The sequence below is a fragment of the Chiloscyllium plagiosum genome, chromosome 20, assembly GCF_004010195.1.
Source record: "Chiloscyllium plagiosum isolate BGI_BamShark_2017 chromosome 20, ASM401019v2, whole genome shotgun sequence".
Classification (NCBI taxonomy): domain Eukaryota; kingdom Metazoa; phylum Chordata; class Chondrichthyes; order Orectolobiformes; family Hemiscylliidae; genus Chiloscyllium; species Chiloscyllium plagiosum.
The window spans coordinates 8333948-8359032 of NC_057729.1; the positions used below are offsets into that span (position 1 = coordinate 8333948).

The 25085-nt window shown below is 39.7% G+C and overlaps 1 protein-coding gene across 1 annotated transcript in view; it reads left to right on the forward strand.

Moving 5' to 3' along the window:
• Positions 1-25085, forward strand: part of LOC122559948 (solute carrier family 12 member 5-like) — a 125182-nt gene that overhangs the window by 76372 nt on the left and 23725 nt on the right. Inside the window, exons 12-14 of the mRNA XM_043710057.1 lie at positions 3580-3699; positions 12868-12972; positions 13400-13568. Of these exons, the coding sequence (XP_043565992.1) occupies positions 3580-3699; positions 12868-12972; positions 13400-13568 (394 nt within the window). The remainder of the gene's footprint in view (positions 1-3579; positions 3700-12867; positions 12973-13399; positions 13569-25085) is intronic.

The following is a 25085-nucleotide window of genomic DNA, read 5'->3' on the forward strand; positions in this document are numbered from 1 at the left end:
GTCAGAATGTAATGACATTAGGCTGACAAATCAGTGCTATATCATGGAGTGCTGCACTTCAGAGGTGCTGTCTTTCAGATGAAACAATTAACCATGGCCCAAACTACCCTATCAAATGAAATGAAAGATTTCATGGCATTACTTTGAGGAAGAACAGATAAGTTCTCCCCAGTGTCCTGACCATTTATCCATCAACCTATACCACAGAAAGCTCTGGTCATTATTTACTGATTATGTGGCCTTGTGGAGTTCAATGTGGCTATTGGTGTTCCATTATTAGCACAATGGCTGCTTTGAACTCAATTAGCTGTCAAGCATTTCAAACATTCTGCGAATGTGATAGTTGCGACAGAAGTGCAAGTTGTTCTTTCTTTCTTTTAGTCAGTAACCTTTTCTGGAAAATGTCTTTTATGTAGATATAGAGTTTGGAGAATTTAAGGTCTCACTTTAGTTAAGACCTGAATATGCACTGTCTAAATACATAAACACAGAATATGCATTCTGAGAAGGTACTAGTGTTAGTCTAACTAACCTCTCGGAGTCAATGATATAATGGGAAGACAGATAATGTCATGGAAAAAAACACATTCCCATTACTATGCATTCATCCAAAATGCAACAACTGGCATAGAATTATGCTGCAAAGATATGATTTTGAAGAAAAGGTAAAATTTGCAAATAAGATTTGCTCAACCTTGAAGGCCAATGAGACCTCAACTGGGCTGTCACTTTGTATTATAAGCAATCTGTTATCTATTCAGCTAGCAGTGCTACTGATGCATGAAGTTCATTCAGATTGTTAATGGCTGTCTCCACTGGGCCATTTTAAGATTATTCTTCTGGATGAACGACTGGATGAAGGCAAAAGAAAGTAACTGATGGAGCTCCAGCTTTTAATGAGCCCATCTTGATGCTTCATTCTCTCATGAATTTTGAACTTCCTGCAACAACCACAACACATTAAGGGTGAAGTTGGTATTGCGACATCTCAGGTATCTGTTTATTCTTTCTAATGGGCTTCAAAAATCAAGATAGCTTCTTAGTTAAGAATGTGAAACTTATTCAGAAGACAAAGATAGCTATGAAGAGAACAAAGGATTGATGATTTTGGACACCAAGGGTTGTCATCAGAGGCAGGTCGGCAAATATCCTGCACCAGTGTTATTGTATATACCAATACACTGGTAAGGATATGGCTTCCTGGGTGATTCTGACAATAATGTGCCAACAACAGAAAAGTGAAATACCTGCTCCAGCAGCATTGTCATTGAATCCACTATCATCACAGTGAAAGTAAGACAAGATTTGGAGATGCTGGTGTTGGAAAGGGGTGTACAAAGTTAAAAATCACACAATACCAGGTTATAGTCCAACAGGTTTAATTGGAAGCACACTAGCTTTCGGAGTGACGCTCATTCATCAGGTGAGAGTGGGGGGGCTCAATCCAAAGTAAGACAAACCCTTCTGCATCTGCAGACAGAATATCAGCTCACTGTTACCATTATTAAGAGGCTACTATCCTCTGAGAGAGGCCTGTGTTGTGTGGCACTGCCACCATTTAAGTAGGCTGGTCTTGGAACAGATCTAATGACTCATTACTGGGCATAGATGAGGCTCTGTGGGCCACCAGCAGCACATTGTGTTCAGACAAGTTCTGCAAGTTCATAGACCCTATTCAACCATTGCCATCAAGTTATTGGATTAACCGTAGTTCAATGAAGAGTAAAGGAGGGCATACCAAAAATTAATGAGCTGAATTCACACACAGGACTATTTGCATGCAAAGTTGTATAAGCAGCAAGTTATTGACAGAGCTAAATGATTCCTTAGCTAATACATCAGACCTCAGTTCTACAGTCTTGCTACATCCAGTTATAAATGGGATACATGATTAAACAACTTACTGCAGGAGGTGGTTTCACATATATCCCATCTTCAAAGATGGATTGGCCTAGCACATGAATGCAAAAGATCAGATTGGAACACTTGCAGCAACCTTCAGCTAGAAGTGCCATGTTGAAGATCCATCTCAGCCTCCTCCCCAATTTCATACAGGCCAATCCCAATTCAATTCAGTCCATATGATATGAAGAAATTAATAAGAAGACATGGAATACTTCAAAGGCTATGGGTCCTGACAACATTCCAGCACCAGTATTGAACAACTGTACTCCAGAATTTGCCAAACTATTCCAGTATAGCCACAACACTGGCATCAACCGAATAATATGGAAAATCACCCAGATATATCATGTACCCAAAAAGCAGGACAAATTCAACAAAACCAATTACTGTCCTAACATCTACTCTTACTTTAGGTAAAGTGATAAAATTGATGATCAATAGAGATGCCAAGCAGCCTTTGCTTCATGATGGCCTGCTCAATGACGCTCAGTTTTGGATGAACCAGGGCTAGTCAGCTCCTGACCTCATTACAGACTTGGCTTACACATAGATTAAAATTTAACTTCAGCGATGATATATGAGTGACTGCCTTTGATAAGGCCACTTTTGACTGAATGTGGCATCAAGGAGCCCTACAAAACTTAGAGTTGACGGAAATCAAAGAAAAATCTCTCAGCTCATTGGAGTCATACCCGTCACAAAGGAAGATAGTTTTTATTGTTGGAGGTCAGTGATCTCAGCAGCAGGACAACTCTTCAGGAATTCCTCGGGGACTGTCCTCAGTGGTTAGCACTGCTGCCTCACAGTGCTAGGGACCCGGGTTCGATTCCAGTCTCGGACTGTCTGTGTGGAGTTTGCACATTCTCCCCGTGTCTGCGTGGGTTTCCTCCGAGTGCTCTGGTTTCCTCCCACAGTCCAAAGATGTGCAGGTCAGGTGAATTGCCCATGGTAAATTGCCCATAGTGTTAGGTCAGTCAGAGGGAAACGGGTCTGGGTGGGTTACTCTTCTAAGGGTCAGTGTGGACTGGTTGGGCTGAAGGGCCTGTTTCCACACTGTAGGGAATCTAATCTAATCTAAACAATGGCAGCAATTACATAGGAATACCAACACTTGCATGTTCCCCTCTGAACTACTAATATCCTGACTTGGAAATATATTGCCATTCCTTCACTGTCACTGGATTAAAATCCTGTAACTCCATCGGTCACAGCATTGAGGGTCTATCGAAAGAAAAAGGATCTCTGCTGTTCAAGAAGGCTGCTCACCATCACTTTCCCAAGGGCAATTTAGGATAGGCAATAAGTGCCAGCCCAGCCAATGACCATGATTGAATGAAAAAAACCCACAAGCAGGTACTGATCTCAATGTATATTCTCTCTGCATCCACAATATTTCCGCTTATGCAGAATGCTCCCCAGAGCAAAAATGAACAAAGAATTAACTTTAAATTCTGCAGTACCAGTCATGACCTCAAGATGTCCTAAAGCATTTACAGTCAATGAAGTGCCTTTTTTTAAGTACATTATTATTAAGGGCATTCTATATCATAATAAATAATGCAAACTAAATAGTTGACAAATTCATCACAAGTGTGGTGTTTCAAAAAAAATAACATGCTTGTGTCTGTAATATTCTTTTTCTGTCGCAGTGATATGCTTATACTTTTTTCACAGGACTATGTCATTCCTGGGAATGAGCCTGTGCCTATCCCTGATGTTTATTTGTTCCTGGTACTATGCCATAGTGGCCATGGTCATTGCAGGACTTATCTACAAATACATTGAGTTCAATGGGTAAGTCTCTGCATTTATTTTGTATAAATCATTGTTGAGTGAAACTCTGAGCTGTAAATAATCTCCTCGTCCTTCAATTGCAAAGACCATGTGCAAATTATGTCAATTTTGAAAATTGCTATTTGCAACTGTCGTTTCTTAACCTCGCAGTATTGACTTCAGAAGTTGTTTCTATGTTCATGCAAATCCAGTCATGAGATACGGTGAGCCTAGTTTTAATCTATGATTGGCAGGAGAGAGCAGCGGACAATTTGGCCTGTAGTGCAAAAGCAAATTGATACACATGTTGAAAGTTTAACAAAGAAAACTGAAAATTCTAGAAAAATACTCATCAAATCAGTTAGTATCTGCAGAGAGAGAAGTAGACATAATATGTCAAGCTGAGATCCTGCTTCAGAATTGCTTGGTTAGAAGCAGGTATATACAAAATCCAGGAAAGAGGAAGACAAGAAAAAGGACAGATAAAGAACAAAATTGAGATATTTATATTCTGGTAATGGGCTGGGTGGTTAATGGCAAAAGTGGCTGTGTGCTTGAAAAATTAAACTAGTACAAGACAACTTTTCTATATATTGTGTCCTGTGTATTTTCTTTGACAAAATTGGGTGTTTGAAGGCTTCATTGTGTTTTCTCATGTGTTACAGTAAAAATCCAGAATAGTATTCTAGTGTACTGCTGTAAAGAACAAATTTGTTGTGTCAACTATTCTGGCATTTTTCTATCAAGAAAAAGTACATGGGGTAAAGTCCGTTCATATAGTTAATCACGTTGCTGGTGCATATAAATTCAAAATCAATTCTTGTCTGAATTACTTAGAGATCCTTTCCAATCTGGTGTTAATATTCTGAATTGCGTAGGAATGGATTTTACATCTCATGCACCCTTCCCTCCTCACCCATACCATCTTGAGGAAGGAGGGTCCTATGCTGTTGACACACTAGATGAAATACTGGATTACCTCATTCACTAGATGAAGAAAAATGTCTGCTAAGTCTGCAGAATTTGAAATATTTTCTTTAATTTGCCCACCTCAAATCTCCCTGCACGTCTTTCTCCCTTTGGCATTGTTCATCCACCAGTCTCACACCATACCCTATCTCCTTTATAGCTATATTACGAATTAGGGACACATTGTCAAAGCATTAATGACAGGAAATAATATATATTTCATCAAGTCTGCCACAGAACATAGAACAGAACGGGACAGCACAGGAACAGGCCCTTCAACCCACGAAGATGTGCCAAGCATGATGCCAATTTAAAGTAATCCTTTCTGCCTGCCCATGGTCCATAAGCCTCCATTCCCTGCTTATTCACGTGTCTAACAAAAAGCCCCTTACAAGCCCCTATTGTATCTGCCTCCACCACAACCCCGGCAGCACTTTCCAGTCACCTACCACATTCTGTGTAAAACAATTTCCCCTCACACCTCCTTTGAACTTTCTCCCTCATATTAATGATAATGGTCTAATGATCAATTGCACTTCAGGGTTTGATTCACTCTAGGGGGTAATTTATTTAACACAGTAAACCACATTAAAAGTGATGAGGCAAGCTTTATAGGAGCAAACTGATCTCAGTTTGTGTGCAGTATGCAGTAACATTTGCTGCAAATAAAAGGCACAGCATAATATACACACAGCACATGGACACCTGCAATGTAAACTCTTTTGAAGTAGGGGTACAAATATGTCACTCCCACTATTCCAAAGCGAAAACTTAATTATTGACAAAAACAGCTTTCTAAGATGAAAATCTAATGCACAACTGTTTACTTTCTGCATACATTGATTACCTTCAAATGGAAACAAATTCCCCTTTGTCTCCTGAACTCACTCTCTTCAACTGTTTAAAAAAATGACAATTACTATGTCCACAGAAATGCTTACAGGTTAATCATGAAATACTTTCAGACTCACAGAAAACCCATATATCACTAGTTCAAAATTCAGAATAAATTATATTACATTATATATTATCACATGTCTTATACAGCATGAAAAATCAGTTGAAGTGTCCAGATCTCATGATGGTGACTTTGGAAATGACATTAGTTTTCACTGTCATCAGTGGTAATGTCTGCTTTTCATGTTGACCAATGAGCATGTTTGTGTTGTCAAGTTTTTATAGTGACAAAATCATAGAGTCATATAGCACAGAAATTTGCTTATGCTGATGCACTGCAGGCAAGTTTTGTTCCAGATTAGCAACTGAATGATTTCATTCTGCAAACTGTCAAATGTTCTTGGCATTTACTATTTTGTTCGTTAAGAATATCCAGCTCAATTTCAAAATTCTGGTTCCATAGCACACATTCTTTTAATTCAATGAAGGTTTTAGTCTTCTGTTGGTGCAGTATATTTTCTCCTTTATAACCTGCTGTAGCCTTTCCAACTTTGTTTTCATTTTGGTATCTTATAAGGCTGGACATTTTGCATATGCTACTTGAATGATTGTTTGGATTTCTGCACCTCCTGCTTAAGTTCTTTCACAAGCATCATTGCTGGTATCTATTTTTGAAAAGTTAGTTTCATGAGTGATTTACAACGTGTGTGTGTGTGTGTGTCTGCCATCTTCTGCAGCATTGCTTTGAGCTCAGCCAATATTTCTGTAGCTGCCCCTGCTAAGCCTAATCTATTTGATGTGTAAGTTGTTCCAAATCTACTTTGGAAAATCTTTTCTTTGCATTGATGATGTAAAATTTGTGGTTAATCCTGCTTCCATTCTTTTCTCTTCATTCACTTTTTCTGGGCTGAGAAAAGGTACCTCCTAAACACTTCCTCATCTCAGGAATGGGGTCCTTAATTCTGGATTGATCATAGGCTATTTGTTCAGACTTTTCCTCTTGAACTTTCATTTTTCTTGTCCCAACAGACAGCTGAGATTTTAGCTCCATCAATTCAGAAAAATAACTAAAGTTTTCTCATCTTCTTTCATATTCAGTCCTGTCACTGTTTCTCAAATAGTCTGCAGCAGTCTCTATTGTGTCTTTCATGTTTGACTAAATCCATGGTTTTGACTAGCGCTTTTGGATTTTGAAAACATTGCACTTGGTATAATGACATTGATGTTTTCTGTGAGATTGACAGTGTTAAGTATGTGTTTACCATTTGTCTTGTTGTGGATATCACTACCTTCTGATTTGTCAATCTCGACAGATATATCCCATTGGATACCAGGTGATTCTTAATATAGCTTGAAGATATGCCTTTTGTGTGGTTGATTTGGGTCAGTTCACAACTCTTTGTAGCTGCATCAGCCTTAGCTCCCATGTTCTGCCTCTGCCAATGGTCGTTTCTGCTATATGGCACTTGCAAAATTGATTGAAAACTGGACATCTCCTTAGAACATGCAGAAAGAAACACCTTTCACATGTCTTGCTATGTTTGGATGTTCGTAGTGATTGGTGTTAACCACCAAGTTTCTATTTAGGACCTATAAACTTTGCTGACCAATGAGCATTGCTTTTATTTTATCCTTCAGTAGCTCTTTAATGCTGTAAGTCATGGGTTTGTCTAGCGAATTTTGCTGAAAAACCTCCAGGGTGGTGGATGTGATTCTGTTTGCTAGCTTCCAATCTGAAAACTCAAGCAATGAGTTCATTTTCTGCATCTACTCACAAAATGGTCCATGGATTCTGTCCAAATTGTAGATGACCAAAACAATGGCTATGAATATGAGTTGTACCATATTTTTTGGAGATTGTTTAAATCTTCACCTATTAGACTTCACATTTTAAGTGTGTTTCAGCTTTCATTTCTAATTGCTAAGCAAATCTTAATAGCATTCTTTTCTGCATTACTCAAATCCAAGTTTAGATCCCATAGCTCTGAATGTCATTTGTGTTTTATTAATTCAGGGAATGCACTCTTCACTGGTGTACCCAACATTTATTGCCCTTCCATATATTATCCTTGAGGAAGTGTTAGTGAATTGCCTTCTTGAAATACTACCATTCATTTGCTACAGATGCATCAAAGGGACATTTAGCTCAGTTGGCTGGATGGCTGGTTTGAATTGCAGAGTGACTCCAACAACATAGGCCCAATTCCTGCACCAGCTGATGTTACCATGAAGGACTTCTATTCTCAACCTCTCCCCTCGCCTGGAGTGTGGTGACCCTCAGGTTAAACCATTACCAGTCCCGTCTCTCACTATCTCTCTATATCTCTCTCTCTCTCACTACCAATGGGACAGCAGCCATGTGGTCGGGTCAGATGATGGGAATTTTACCTCTACCAGTTAACTGCTCCTACAATGCTATTAAGAAGGGAGTTCCAGGATTTAGACTCAATAACAGTGAAAGAACAACAGTATATTTTCAAATCCATATGACAAGTGGCTTGGAGTAGGATTTGCAGATGGTAGTTTACCATGTATCTCCTGCCCTTGTTCTTCTCAATAGTAGAAATCATAAGTTTGAAAGGTGCTGTCTAAGGAAACTTAGTGAGTTGTTGAATTGTGATTTTTACATAGTAGACGGTGCTGTTACTGAGTACATAGAACATAAGAACTAGGAACAGGAAAAGGCCGTCTGGCCCTTCAAGCCTGCCCCACAACACAATAAGATCATGGCTGATCTTTTCGTAGACTCAGCTCCACCTACCCATGCTCTCACCATGGACCTTAATTCCTTTATTGTTCAAAACAAATCTATCTTAGCTTTAAAACCATCAACTACTTCACTGGGCAAAGAATTCCATAGATTTACAACCCTCTGGGTGAACAAGTTTCTTCTCAATTCATTCATAAACCTGCTCCCTCTAATCTTGAGGATATGCCCTCTCGTCCGAGTTTTACTTGCCAGTGGAAACATCCTCTCTACTTCTATCTTATTTATTCCCTCCTTAATTTTATATGTTTCCATAAGATCCTCTCTTTATCAATGAATATAATCCCTGTCTACTCAGTCTCTCCTCATAAGCTAACCCCCTCAACTCCAGAATCAACCTAGTGAACCCCCTCCAATGCCAGTACATTCTTTCTCAAGTAAGGAGACCAAAACAGCACACAATACTCCAGGTGTGGCCTCACCAGCACCCTATACAGCTGCAACATAATACCCCCATTTTTAAACTCAATCCCTTTAGCAATGAAGGATAAAATTCTATTTGCCTTCGTAATTACTTATTGTACCTGCAGACCAACCTTCTGTGATTCATGCACAAGGACACCCAGATCCATTCTGAATACCAGCATGCTAACTTTTTACCATTCAAGTAATAATCCTTTTTACTGTTACTCCTACCAAAGTGGATGACTTCACATTTATTAACATTGTATTCCACCTGCCAAACCTTTGCCCACTCACTTAAAGTATCTATGTTTCTCTGCAAGGTTTCACAGTCCTCTGCACACGTTTTCAGTGCCACTGATCTTCGTGTCATCTGCAAACTTTGACACATACACATGGTCCCCTCCAAATTATCTATATAAATTGTGAATAATTGGTGTCCCAACACTGACCGCTGAGGCACACCACTAGTCACTGATTGCCAGCCAGAATAGCACTCAAAAACCCCACTCTTTGCTTCCTGTTAGTCAACCAATCCTCTATCCATGTTAATACTTTACCCGTCATGCCATGCATCTTTATGCAGCAGCCTCTTGTGCAGCACCTTGCTGAAGGTCTTTTGGAAATCTAGGTACACTACATCCACCAGGTTCCCATTGTCCACCTTGCTCGTAATGTCTTCGAAGAATTCCAAAAGATTAGTTAAGCATGACCTACCTTTCATAAATCCATGCTGCTTCTAGCCAATGGGACAATTTCTATCGAGATGCTATTTCTTCCTTGCTAATAGACTCAAGCATTTTCCCCACAACAGATGTTAAGCTAACCAGTCTATAATTTCCCATCATTTGTCTACCTCCCTTTTTAAACAATGGTATCACATTTGTTATTTTCCAATCTGTTGGGACTGCCCCAGAGTCCAGTGAAGTTTGGAAAATTACTACCATGCTATTTCTCCCACTATCTCTTTTGGTACCCTGCGATGCATTCCATCAGGGTCAGGAGACTTGTCTATCCTTAGCTCCATTAGCTTGCCCAACACTTCCTCTTCCATAACAATTATTGTTTCCAGGTCCTCACCTTCCTTCGTCTCTTTGTCACTTACTGGCATGTTATTAGTCTCCTCCACTGTGAAGATGATACAAAATACCTGTTCAATGCCTCGGCCATTTTATCATGTCCCCCCATAATTAAATGTCCCTTCTCATCCTCTAAAAGACCAATATTTACTTAAGCAACTCTTTTTCTCATTTTATATATTTACAGAAACTTTTGCTATCTGTCTTTATATTATGTGCTAGTTGTTTCTCACGTTCTATCTTGCTTTTCTTTATAGCTCTTTTTGTGGCTTTCTGTGACCTTTAAAGTTTTCCCCAGTCTTTGTGTTTCATGCTGTTCTTGGCCACTTTGTATGCCTTCTCTTTCAATGTGATAGCCTCCCTTATTTCCTTAGACACCCAAGGCAGATTATCCCTTTTCTTACAGTCCTTCCTTTTCACTGGAATATACCTTTGCTGAGTACTTTGAAAAATTGTTTTGAAAGTCCTCACTGCTCGTCAACTGTCCCACCACAAAACCTTTGTAGCCAGGTCCTCACTCATTCTATTGTAGTCTTCCTTGTTTAAGCACAGCACACTGGTATTGGATTTTATCTTCACACTCTCCATCTGTATTCTAAATTCAACCATACTGTGATTGCTCATTCCAACAGGATCTCTAACTACGAGTTCATTAATTATTCCTGTCTCGTTACACAGGACCAGATATAGGATAGCTTGCTCCCTCGTTGGTTCCATTACATCCTGTTCAAAAAAACTATCGTAGATACACTCAACAAGTTCCTCCTCAAGGATACCCTGGCCGAGCTGGTTTGACCAATTGACATATAGTTTAAAATCCCCCATGATAATTGTATCAGTGATGGAGGCAATGAATGCTCAAGTTGATGGATGTGGTGCCATTCAATTTGGTTGCTTTGTCCTGGACGATATCAAGCTTCTTGAGTGTTGTTGGAGCTGCACTCATCCAGGCAATTGGAGAGTACTCCCTCATACTCCCAACTTGTGCTTTGTAAATTATGAACAAGTTTTACAGAGGGACATGATGAGTTATCTGCTGCAGTATTCTTAGCCTTTTGCTCCGTAGCTACAGTATTTATATAGTTAGTCCAGTTAGTGTCAGGTCAATGGTAACCCTGAAGATGTTGACAGTGGTAATGGTATTCAATAACGGTAAATGCCATTGAATGGCACGGTACAATTGTTACGTTTTCTCTATCAGTCATTGGTTACCAACTGTGTAGCGCAAATGTTACTTGACATTCATCAGCTCGAGCCTAGTTATTGTACAGATCTTGCTCCAATTGGACACAGACTACTTCAGTATCTGAGGAGTCATGAATGCTGCTGAACATTGTACAAATATCAGTGAACATCCCCACTTCTGATCTTATGATGGACAGAAGATCATTGATGAAAGAACTGAAGATGTTTGGGCCTAGGATAATATTTGTCCTGCAGTGTTGTCCTGGGGCTGAGATCACTGACATCAACAACTACAATGATATTCCATTATGCCAGGTATGAATGCAACTAGCAGAAAGCATTTCCACTGATTCCCATTTGACTCTAGTTTTTCCAAGGATCCTCAATGCCATACTTTTGGTTGAATGTAGCCTTGAGGTCAATGGTGGTCACTTTCATCTCACCACTGGAGTTCACCTTTTTTGTCCAGGTTTGAACCAAGGCTGAAGTGAATTCAAGAGTTGAGTGACTCTGATGAAACACAAGTGGACATGATTGAACAGCTTACAGTTAAACAAATGCTACGTGATAGCTCTGTGGGTGATCCCTTCCATCTCTTTATTGATGAGCAAGTGTTGACAGAGGGACCAGAATATTTTGGCATTGGATTCATCCTGCTTTTAGCATTGAGGACATTCCTGGACAATTTTCCACATTTTCAGTTACTTACCAGAGTATAATCTCTACTGGATCAGGTTGGCTTGGAAAGTGGCAAATTTTGGAGCACACGTCTTCAGTACTATTGGTAGTATGTACTCAGGGCTCATAACCCTAATAGTATCCAGTTTCTCAAGGCAGTTCTTGATATCAAACTGGCTGAAGACTGGCATCTGAGATAGTGGAAACCTATGAAGGATGTTGGGATGGATCAGCCACTCAGCACTTCTGGCTGAACATTGCTGCAGGTTCTTTAGCCTGCAAAAATTCTTTTGCACTGATGCACTTGACGCCCCATCATTGAGGATGGGAATGTTTGTGGAGGCTCTTCCACCACTGAGTTGTTTAATTGTCCAGTCCATTCATGATTTGATGCAACAGGGCTGCAGAAATTAAACCTGCTCCATTAGTTGTGGGATCCTTTAGCTGTATCTATCACATGATGCATTGTTTAGGGACAGGAAAATAGTTTCACCAGGTTGACACTTCATTGACATTGTTACAATTCCTGCCGTGCTCTCTGGCACTTTTCATTGAACCAGGGTTATCCCCCACTTTGACAGGTGGATATGAAGGGCCATGTTGTCACAAATTGTGTGAATAAAATTTGAGCCAAAGGAGTTCAAAGCAACTGCTTCAGTAATTCAATGAAAACTAAACAGACCAGCAACGGGATCAAAATGGAATAACTTTGCCTGTTTGATTGATGCATCAGATACAATAATATCAGTTAAACAATGAAATCAACTCTTATGATATTTAACCTTGTCAGATCACAATCAAACGACAGATCCTGCCATACAGATTGTTTTCCTTGACAGAGGAACAGTCTAAGCAAAGTATATATTGTGCACAGTGTATTATACTGTAGGGGGTTCATTAGCTTAGTTGGTTTGTGATACAGAGCAATTTCAACAGCAGTTGGATCAAGTCCCACACCAACTGAGGTCACCATTAAGGTTCCACCTCTTAACCTCACCTATCACCTGAGGTGAGGTGACCCTTAGGTTCAACTCACTACAAGTCATCTCTCTCTTGTGAGACAGCAGCCCTAAAGTATATGACATCTTTACTTTGTCATCTCACTACTGTCTAATCAGAAAGTAATAGTTGACCATACATTAGGTATGTGTGATTTAGCCAAATGAAAGTATGTGGCAGAATGGTTTGCTGATCCTTATTTCTTTCCTGTAGAGCTGAAAAAGAATGGGGAGATGGAATCCGTGGTCTGTCCCTCAGTGCAGCCCGGTATGCTCTGCTCAGGCTTGAAGAAGGTCCTCCTCACATCAAGAACTGGAGGTTAGTAGCCAATTTAGCTTTGAATATCTTTGTTGAGCAAAACTGTAGGGGGTTAACATCTTCAACACATAACTGTCAACCATTAACAGTGAGGGTCTGACATATATGGAATTCATAAGGCATCTTTAAATTTGTAAACTGGTCAGAATAATGCAGTTTGTCGGGAAAACATTTGTTCTATATGCATTTTGTTGTTTTACTTGACTAAAGTGATTGAATCATGGACTAGTTTGTTTACCTTGGGTGTAAGCATAATTGGTCCCCATGCATTAATGAATCTTTTATTTCTCCAACAAAGCGTGGTGGAATGGATTACACTGAGTACTCAGTTCCAGCTATTGGAAAAACATATGTTCTAAACACAAAATTGTTCTGTTTGGTTGTGTTCTTTTGTTGAATTAACCAAAATAATTTGGTTTACTTGTAGGCCCCAGCTTCTGGTACTTGTAAAGGTGGACCAAGACCAGAATGTCAAACATCCACAGCTTCTGACTTTCACTTGCCAACTCAAGGCTGGGAAAGGGCTCACTATTGTGGGCACAGTGTTGGAGGGTAGCTTTCTGGAGAATCACACACAGGCTCAACGGGCTGAAGAGGTACACAATAACCTAGTTTCATTGTCTCATTAACATCTTTCTGCAGAACATCAGCTTGATTATCGAGACAGATAGACTAAGGAATAGTCTTTCATAAATCTTGCTTAGAAATGAATTTCCAATTTATATTCATTGAGAATTAGCAGCTAGATCCCATGATATTTGTATAAGCAATTTAAAAGTTGTTTACCAAAGTCTGAAATGACATTTGCCCATGTTATATATTTAGATTCCATTACAAAACACAATGTTCCTATCAGACTAGTACACACTAGTACAAAATAATGTGAGTAACATATTTACCCATATTATTTTGAAAGAAAAAGATTCCCTTGATTTGAGAATATGTGTTAAGTTTCCAAAATGTGCTGATGAATGCAGGATGTTTTAATCAGTTGAGATGAGATAAAAATAATAGGGTAATGATGGGTTCATGGTAATGTCACTGGATTGGTATTTCAAAGACCCAGATTAATGCACAGGAATGTGGTTCAATAAATTAAATTAAGAAAATCTGGAGTTGAAGATTAGTCCTAGTGATGCTTGACTATAAAACTATCTTCAATTGTGGGGGAAGAAAAACCCATTGGGATCACTAATGTGTTTTGAGGAAGGAAATCTGTTGAACTTATATGGTGCAGCCAATAAGAGGTATGAAACTCAATGGTTGACACGTAGGGGAAGTGACCTTACAAGCCACTCAGTTCAAGAACAATTATGGTGAGTAACAAATACTGCCAACCATACATACATCCCATGAAAGAATAATTTTATTTTTCAAAATGGTCTGAATATCTATTAGTTTAAAATAAAACTCGTACTATAGAGTCTATTCTAAGCTTTTAAGTCCCTTAAAATATTTAATCCTTATAAAAACCAAAAAATATGTAATATCCACATACCAAAGACAATTAATCCTTTAATAATCTTTTTGAGTTATTAAAATGGACTCCCTGCTGAAATTATTGTAGGTTATGGAAAGTGGCCACATATTTTTAAGAACGCAACGGGAGTTTTTCAGAAATGTCAGCAAATAGTTAGTGCAAATGCTGGAAGAGAATTTTTTTCAACTTTTTTTCAAATGCAAGCATTTTTAAAAAAATTAATGCCTGAGATTTTAAATAACTTCAAGCTTGAGTTTTTATTTTCTTCACCATGACACAAGCATCTATTTTTTAAGAACTGGGGATTGAAATAATTTCATAGCTTGATATCAACATTATACACCCTGCACAAGTATTTATGTTCATTCAATGTTATGCCACACTGAAGGAGCACCCTGAAACCTAAGACCTTTATTCCCAGTGTTGTAACACAAGTTAAAGATTTTATAACTTATGTAAAGTTCCCAATTTACCAGATTTTCAGAGCCAAGTTAATAGAAAGCACAGACCAGGTTTCTGTACTTAACAAGAGTTCCTATTTATTATAAGTAATTTGACTCTAGCTACGGGTAAACAGTTATAAACCATCATGCATATAACACAATTACTTAAAACCTCAAGGTTTGTGAGAAGATTTGTAGCTCGGGTGCTCGTTGCTGTGGTTCTGTTTGCCGAGCTGGACGTTTTTATTGCAAACGTTTCGTCCCCTGTCTAGGTGACATCCTCAGTGCTTGGGAGCCTCCTGTGAAGCGCTTCTGTGGTGTTTCCTCTGGCATTTATAGTGGCCTGTCCCTGCCGCTTCCGGTTGTCAGTTTCAGCTGTCCGCTGTAGTGGCCGGTATATTGGGTCCAGGTCGATGTGTTTGTTGATGGAGTTTGTGGATGAGTGCCGTGCTTCTAGGAATTCCCTGGCTGTTCTTTGTTTCGCTTGCCCTATAATGGTAGTGTTGTCCCAGTCAAATTCATGTTGCTTGTCGTCTACTTGTGTGGCTACTAGGGATAGCTGGTCGTGTTGTTTCGTGGCTAGTTGATGTTCATGTATGCGGATTGTTAGCTGTCTTCCTGTTTGTCCTATGTAGTGTTTTGTGCAGTCTTTGCATGGGATTTTGTACACTACATTCGTTTTGCTCATGCTGGGTATCGGGTTCTTCGTTCTGGTGAGTTGTTGTCTGAGAGTGGCTGTTGGTTTGTGTGCTGTTATAAGTCCTAGTAGTCTGGCTGTCATTTCAGAAATGTTCTTGATGTATGGTAGTGTGGCCAGTCCTTTAGGTTGCGGCATGTCCTCGTTCCGTTGTCTTTCCCTTAGGCATCTGTTGATGAAATTGCGAGGATATCCGTTTTTGGCGAATACCTTGTACAGGTGTTCCTCTTCCTCTTTTTGCACTCTTTTTATGGATGGCACTCATCCACAAACTCCATCAACAAACACATCGACCTGGACCCAATATACCGGCCACTACAGCGGACAGCTGAAACTGACAACCGGAAGCGGCAGGGACAGGCCACTATAAATGCCGGAGGAAACACCACAGAAGCGCTTCACAGGAGGCTCCCAAGCACTGAGGATGTCACCTAGACAGGGGACGAAACGTTTGCAACAAAAACTTCCAGCTCGGCAAACAGAACCACAGCTACTTAAAACCTTATAAACCTCCATTTATGCACGCACAGACTTGCAGACAAACAACAGGTAAAATAGGTTATCGGCAGGTGGAGAAAGAAGTTGAAAAGACAATTCAGTTGGTCTTTTCTCCCAGGTTCTGTTATTGAGATGATCTTTATGACTCTTATCCTGGCTAGCACATTGCCTCAGTCATCATTCTCCAGATGCTTATAGCAGGTTTAGAAGGTCTGTCAAGAGAGCCTTGAAGAGTTGTTGCCTACTTGAATGGTGTATTGAATGATCCTTAGATGTCATGTGACAGGGCAGTGAATGTCAATTTCTTCCTTCCCTCTAGCAAGCCAATTCCCATCTTCATGATAATCTACCGGTAATGAGGATCTTGGGTCTCCCCCCTAATTTCTGGCAGCCTGGTTGTAGACTGAGATGGAGCTCTCCTGGGAAAGCACCCTGTGACCTTTGGAGAGGCCCAGTGGCTAATTACTGCAGATAGATTATAGATGTTTTTAAATGGATTGCTCTTTTCTTCCTGAGATATAGCTTCAGAAGAAAAGTTATTATGATTCCATGTGTCAGACAGATAGAAATTTTATTTGATGAGATCATTTATAACTCAGATAAGCAGATGCTGAAAGATAGAAGATTAAAGTCAGCTTACACACTTGTAATCTTTTATTTAGAGACTCTCATTATATATTATTGGTCTCCAAAACTACAACCATCCTCTCATTCTGCAGCTGTTACCCTTTTGAGCAAATAAAATAAATAAACTAAGAACAATCTCTTAAGGTGGACCTGTAAACAAAATTAAAAACTAACTCAAATAAAAGCTTCGCTGGAAACTTGTTTAAAAAAATGTCATTCCCAGAGCTCATTATGTATTCCAACCTGCAACACTTACCAGTTTCAGAGAAACTCAAACAGCATGCTCCCTGTCTAAAGATATCTGATTAAAAGAAGGGCAGACAGTTGAACTCTGTTCCATATATGTGTGTTGGGCTGAAGGGCCTGTTTCCACACTGTAAGTAATCTAATATACACACACTCAAAAGTTCTTTTGAAAATGTTTTCACGTGTATACTCTTGAACACTAAATTAACAAGAAAGGATAAAGTCATTATAATTCCACTCACTCATTAAACTGGTAGTGGTTTAATCTGAGAGTCACCGTGGTAGATGTGAAGGGAAAGGTTGAGAAGCAGAGTCCTTCACAGTAGTGAAGGTGCAGGAATTGAACCGATGCTGTTGGTACTACTTTACATTACAATCCAGCTATCTTGCCAACTGAGCTAACCTACTCCAGCAATAGCCTCTCATAGGAACACTGTAACAAAAATCAAATGGTCAAAGGGAACTTATCACAGATAAATTAAATGTAATTCCTGGGGTAATGATGCAGTCCAGTCACTGCAGTGCCCTCCAGTTGCAAAGGCTGCTGCTATATACGAAATCACAGATGAATCCTCATTTAATATCCATCATCAAAATACCTAATTGCAATACATTGAACAGCCCCCTATTTAGAAATGTTGTACGCAATATTATTATAATGTTATGGACCAGGCCAGATCACTCAAAACATTTTTAAGCAGGTAGCCCAGACTGTAACTTTGCTATTTGTTTTAGGTAAGTGTCTAGTGGATATTCCCGGAGTGAATTAGTTGATCCAACTGCCAAGTTTTAAACAAACAGAATTTATTGACAAAATTATAGAATGCAACACAAAGAACAGAAAATAGAATACCAGCTAATTATCCTATCCAAAACCTGACAGACTATCCTGACTTAATGATGGTGTCCCATAAACACATCCCTTAGCAGATAGAGTAAAAATGAGACAAACCAGGGGTTATGGGTTTAAATTTAGAGAGAGAGGGAGTACCCAGCTGGACTTGCCCCAACAACCTTTCTTCACACACAGCTGCTGAACTGAATCCAAAACTCTAATCTAAACGAAGGCCAGCTATACAGTTAGCTGGCCACTTCCCTTTGATGATACCTTTTTTTAAGACATGAAAGTCTTAGGCCGGAGGCATTATCTGTTAGCGGTAGACAAAAAGGGCCCCAATAAACTTTTCAAACCCAGCCTAATTGGAGTCTGGCCAATTACCCCTCTCTGGAAACAACTCAAGGGCATAGTAACCTTGTGAAAAGACCAACATTGTGATACCACCGCCCCTTAAAAAAATGAACCATCAATATCCACAAATGGCTTCATTTTTCAAAACACCAAAAAATAGCATTCTGTATCCTAAAACATTCATATACATTCACTGACTATAAACATGAAAACATGCACAACTACATTAAGATTTAGTCCGTGGCATTCCCACCATTGAATGCCTCCATCTCTCATTCGAGTCTCGGTAATGCATCGTCACTCATATTTTCTTGATCTGCCACATGCACAACTTTCAAATCAAATGGCTGTAACAACAGGCTCTATCTAAACAGTCTGACGTTTTTGTCCTAACGTTTCTCCACAAATTTCAATGGGTTATGATCAGTGTATACGATTGTCTCAGATACATTGCTGGTAATATGAGCACTGAAATGTTGTAATGCGAACACCAAGTTCAAAGTCTTTTTCTCAACTGTCAAATATTTCTGCTGATGAACATTCAACTTCCTGGAGAAATACCTGATCGGTCTTACTATCTTCTTGTTGTCTTCCTCCAGGAGCACAGCACCGACACCCACATCACTCACATCGATAGCTACCTCAAAAGCCTTTGCATAACTAGGTGTGGCTAATACCGGGATAGCGGTTAAGACAGTCTTCGGGCTGTCAAACACCTTCTGACAGTCCACTATCCACTGAAACCTCTTGTCCTTTTTTAGCAATTCAGTAACCGGAGCAGCCACACTGCTAAAGTTCGGCACAAACTTTCGATAGAATTCACTCAATCCCAGGAACCGTAGTACTGCTGTTTTTGTCGATGGTATAGGAAATTCTCTAATTACTTTTGCTTTTGCTTCCTGTGAGGCCATTTGTCGGTGTGCAATAACATGGCCCAGGAAGGTGACTTGGGCTGTAGTTTTATCACCAAGCCAGCCTTGTGAAGTCAATCGAACAAGTCCGATAAATGTTGTAAATGTTCCTTCCATGAGTCAGTAAAAATTACCAGGTCATCGATGTACACCACACAGTTGGGTAATCCAGCAATGACCTTATTGGTTAGTCTTTGAAATGTAGCTGGAGCATTTTTCATACCAAATGGCATGACCTTAAACTGAAACAATCCATTTGGCATTCCGAAAGCTGAAATTGCCTCTGCTCTTTCTGACAGAGGTATTTGCCAATAGCCTCTGAGTAAGTCCAACTTAGAAATATAAGTTGCTTGTCCCACCTTTTCAACACGATCTTCCAACTGCAGAATTGAATATGCATCAGTCTTTGAAACTACATTGACTTTCTGATAGTCCACACATAACCGTTGGGTAACATCTGCCTTTGGCACTATGACTATGGGTGAGCTCCAGTCACTGTAACTCATCTCAATTATGTTGTCTTGGAACATGCGTTCAATCTCCTTTTGAATCTGTGCCAACTTTAGAAGGTTATGCCTCTCAGGCAGCATCTCCTATATTTATATCACAGTACTTCCCAGTTTATTTCTACCCATGTGATAGCAATAACTCTTTCAGGTCACTTTGATTTTTCTCAGCAAGGTGATTCAATAATTTATCCCAATTTTTGACAACTTCCTCATTGTCCAATTTAATTTGAGGAATATTCAATTCAGATTTCTCTGAACTTGGTTCATCCTTCTGTGCTGTAATCATTAATACCTTCTCCTCCTGCTTTCCTTCCCTGTCAAAATACCTTTTGAGCATATTCACATGACACACTCGGTGAGATTTCTTCCTGTATGGATTCCCTATCAAGTAATTCACCTCACTCAATTTCCTTTCGATTTGATAAAGGTTCTAAAGATTCACCTATTCCTAGAAGTAGCACCAATACCTTATCCTCAATAGCAAGATTGAGATTTTTTTATTTCTTGTCCGCTTCTTGTTCCATTGTCCGCTGCGATACTTCTAAATGCTGTCGAGCCAATTCCCCAGCTCTATTTAATCATTCTGTAAAATTTGACACATAATCCTCTGAATTCTGACTTGCTAACTTCTCCTTAATCAATTTTAATAGTCCTCTCACTTCATTCCCAAAAACTAACTCAAATGGCCTGCATTTGGTTGATTCATTTGGTGCATCTCTTATTGCAAAAAGCACAAACAGAATTCCCTTATCCCAATCATCTGGATATTCCTGCTAATAAGCCCTCAACATGTTCTTTAGCCTTTGATGCAACCTTTCTAGCGATCCCTGTGATTCTGGATGGTATATAGTACATTTGAATTGTTTTATTCCTAAGCTGCCCATTACCTTTTTGAATAATTTGAATGTGAACTGTGACCTTGATCTGACTGTTTCTCTATTGGTAGTCCGCATCTAGTAAAAAATTTGAGTAATTCCTCTGCAGTCCTTTTAGCTATGATATTGTGTAATGGAACGGCCTCTGGAAATCTAATCAATACAGCCATTATTGTCAACAAATACTGATACCCAATTTTTGTTTGGATAGGGGGCCTACGCAATAAATTAAGATTCTTGTAAAAGGTTCCTCAAATGCTAGAACAGGTATTAAAGGTGCAGATTTTGTTACCCCCTGTGACTTTCCAATTACCTGATATGTATGATATGTTTGGCAAAATTCAATTACATCCTTGTCCAGTCTAGGCCAGTAGTAATGTCTTTGTATTTTAGCCTGTGTTTTTCTCACTCCTAAGTGACTTCCAAATAATAGCTCATGTGCCACTCGCAGAATCTCTCTTCCATACCCTACTGGCAAGACAATTTGATGCATTTCTGACCATTTCCCATCCGCTTGAATATGTGGTGGTCTCCATTTCCTCATTATGAAAAATGTTTCCAGTAATAACGCCCAGGAATACATTCAGATTCCTTCGCTGTCTATGCCTTTTGATACAACTGCTTTAAATTTCCATCCTTCTGCTGTAACTCAATGAGTTTTGCAGAGCTAAAGATATTTTCATGATTACCTATTTGCTCTGGTTTTTGTCTCAACTATCTGATCGATCACAGTCTCTCCTGCTGCCATTTCAGCTTCCTTATCTATATCCTTTGATCTCTCCTGTTTCAACTGGTGACTCTGTGACCTCATTACAGTACTTCCCTGATTCCAGGGTGAAAACCATACATTGCTTCAGTTGCCTGAGTCTCCAATGGCTTTTCAACCACGTCAGGCAGCACAGCTACTGGTGAATTGGCTATATCATTTGCAAGGCAAATTGTATTCTTGAACCTGAGAGTTTGTCCAGTTCTCCTACCACAAATTCTCCATTCTTCTCTGGACTCTCTAGCCTCACTTTACATAATTGAGCACTTTTTGTCTCACCATCAATTCCCGTTACCAGTACCTTTTCTGGCAGTAGTCCTTCAAGAGTACATATCTCCTCATCCTTCAACATCCTGTGTCCCTTAATATTTAATCTCTTTACCTGTTACTCCTGGCCTACGCAAATAAACTTTACCTTTGCAGGTATATTTTCGAAGCAGATCAGCACTTCCTCCTTAACCAATCTCCGATCAGCTTGTACACTCTGATGCAGCTTTCTAGCTTCCACTGTGCTTTCTGTTACTATTCCAACAAAGCTCCCAGACTGGTCCTGTTTTCCTACATCTGGCTTTTTCCTAGCCCACCAACACTGTGATTTCATGTGGCCTACTTTATTGCAATGAAAACCCTGGAGTATTTTACCTTCTTTTGTCCCCTTCAGGGTTTCCTTGTTACCCTGCAGTAAGTTCTCCTTTTGATCTTCACCAAGACCTACTTTTCCCTTTCCACGTGAAGATTTCTCTTTGCCCCAATTTCTATCCCTCATGGACTGAAATGGATTCTGGAAGCCAAACCATGTTTTATGGACCAACTCACAATCATCAGCCACTCCAGCTGCTAACCTTGCTGTTTTAACTCTCTGCTCTTCTACATGAGTTCTCACTACTTCAGGCAGTGAATTTTTGAACTCCTCCAAAATAATGGTCGACCATGAGCATCATAAATTTGCTCTTTTCTTAAAGCTCTTATCCATCCATCAAAATTACTTTTCTCGATTCTTTCAAACTCAATTTGTGTTTGACCAGGGTCCCTCCTTAGATTCCTGAAACATTGTCTATAGGCTTCTGGTACAAGCTCATACACACTATTCTTCACCTCCTCATACTCACCAGATGCCTGCTCTGATAGTAATGCAAGTACCTCACTATCTCTACCTACAAGTTTGATTTGGATCATCAAAACCTTCATGGTCACTGGCCACTGCATTTTTTTAGCCACTTTTTCAAATGAAAAAGGCTTCCATATCCTTCTCATCAGATTTAAGCAATGCTTAAACATACTTTAACAGTTTCTCACTCGGCTTTTGACTACCAGGGGCTTGCTCATCCTCACTCTCTTCCTCACCAAGCCTACCCTTGGCCTTTATCTCCAGTCTTTTAAGCTGACGTTACTTTCTAAGTGTAATTTTCTAAAGTTCAAACTCTCTCTCTTTCTCTTCTGCTGTAGCCCTTGGTTCTTTCTCTCTCTGTTCTGATTTTAATCGTAACTCAAACCATTTCATTTCTGCTTCTAACTGAATCTTTTTCATTTGCATTTGAAGTTGAGCTATCTCTACAGATCCCAATGGTGCAAATTTAAATGCTGAGCTACCACTGCTGCTACATCTCATCCTTCCTCACGTTAGAAGGTAACTTCAACTCCAGCTTGTCTACTAATTCCCTCAGCTTGGTTTTATTTGCCTTTTGTATAACCCCCAATGTCACTTCTTCCATCTCCAGAACCTCCTTGGTGACTCAAATAGCTATTGCTATCCCAGCACAGTTTAAACCAACCAAATCAACACCCAAAATAAAAGACACTAACACCTACCATTCATTGTTTAAATATGGCAAAAGAGCGTCCAGTCTGTTATGGATCAGACCTGACCCCTCAAAACATTTTTAAGCAGGTAGCCCAGACCGTAACTTTGCTATTTGTTTTAGGCAAGTGTTTAGTGGATATTCCCGGAGTGAATTAGCTGATCCAACTGCCAAGTTTTAAACAAACAGTATTTAATTACAAAATTACAAATGAAACACAAAGAACAGAAAATAGAATACCAGGTAACTTATCCTATCCAAAACCCAACAGAATATCCTGACTTAATGATGCTCATCCAAAGATCCTTGCAACAGTCCCAATAAACACATCCCTTAGCACAAAGAGTAAAAATGAGACAAACCAGGGGTTACAGGCTTGAATTTAGAGAGAGAGAGAGAGAGAGTACCCAGCTGGACTTGCCCCATCAGCCTTTCTTCACACACACTGCTGTTGAACTGAATCCAAAACTCTAATCTAAACGAAGGCCAGCTACACAGCTAGCTGGCCACCCCGCTTTGATCATACCAATTTTCTTTTAAGACATGAAAGCCCTAGGCTGAAGGCATTACCTGTTAGGGGTAAACAAAAGGGGCCACAATAAACCTTTGAAACCCAGCCTAGTTGGAGCCTGGCCAATTACCCCTCTCTGGAAAAAAACTCAAGGGGATAGTAACCTTGTAAAAAAAACCAACATTGTGACAATAACCCATTCACATACCCTCACTCCTGACCACTGATAATAGGGGAATATAAGTACATTTTAACCCTACTTCCATAATATTTGACAGCACTATGTAAAGTTGATCTATTTATATAACGGAAGTACAACATACAAAAAAACTCAATCCATAAATAAATATTTACACGACAGGCTTAAATATTAAAATCAAGGCCATAGCAAAACGTATTTCTCGACTGTATAGGAATTCAGTTACATCAATTCAGTCATTACATTAATTTATTAAACTGATGAATAATTAGCACGCAGACAACATAGAGATGCAGTAGAGGGGACAAAGGCCATGGAAACCATCTGCTAATTTATGGAGTCAAGATGCTACAGAGCTTCCTGCCTACACAGCAGAGCTGAATGTCAGCAAACTTATGCAGAACTGTAAATATCAAATTCAAGGCCTTTCCTGCAATTAGATAATGTGGTGATAATTCTGACTACATGTGCCTGAGTTGAATACACAGCATATGTAAGATGGCATTTTGCTGAACTGCAGGCCCTTTTAGCCAGCTGTCATGCTTTTGTGTGTAAAGAATGATCCTAACCATTGCAAACTTTATAACCCTGGCTTTTTAACACCTGAATACAACTGTTTTCTCCATTTTTGCCTCCGTTACTTAGAACAGGGAACAATGAAGAAACTAGCATGGTGGCACAGTGGTTAGCACTGCTGCCTCACAACGCCAGAGACCCGGGTTCAATTCCCACCTCAGGCGACTGACTGTGTGGAGCTTGCACATTCTCCCCGTGTCTGCGTGGATTTCCTCCGGGTGTTCCGGTTTCCTCCCACAGTCCAAAGATGTGCAGGTCAGGTGAATTGGCCATGCTAAATTGCCCATAGTGTTAGGTTAGGGGTATGGGTGGGTGGCGGGTCGGTGTGGACTTGTTGGGCCGAAGGGCTTGTTTCCACACTGTAAGTAATCTAATCTAGAACCAAATATTTTAATGAAATGTTAGGAAAATGTTCAAAATCAATTTGCAATCAATAAGTGTAGATACAGTTTTAACACAATATTGATAACCTGTAGGAGTGGGCTAATGCCCATAACCAGGTGATAATTTTCCCCTAAGGCCTGAATAGACTTAAGGCTGAAAAGCCTGGCAGATACCTTACCCACTTTGAATACTGCAGCACTTCTTCTGGAGGCACTGTGTCCAGTTCTGGTCTCCGTTATTGGAAGGATATTATTAAGATGGAGAGGAGATTCAGAGGAGATTACCAGGAGAGTTTGAGTATTAAGGAGAGTCTGGATAGTCTGGGACTTTTTCCATTGGTGCTTAAGAGGTTGAGAGATGACCTTACAGAGGTTTATATAATAATGAGGAATATAGCAAAAAT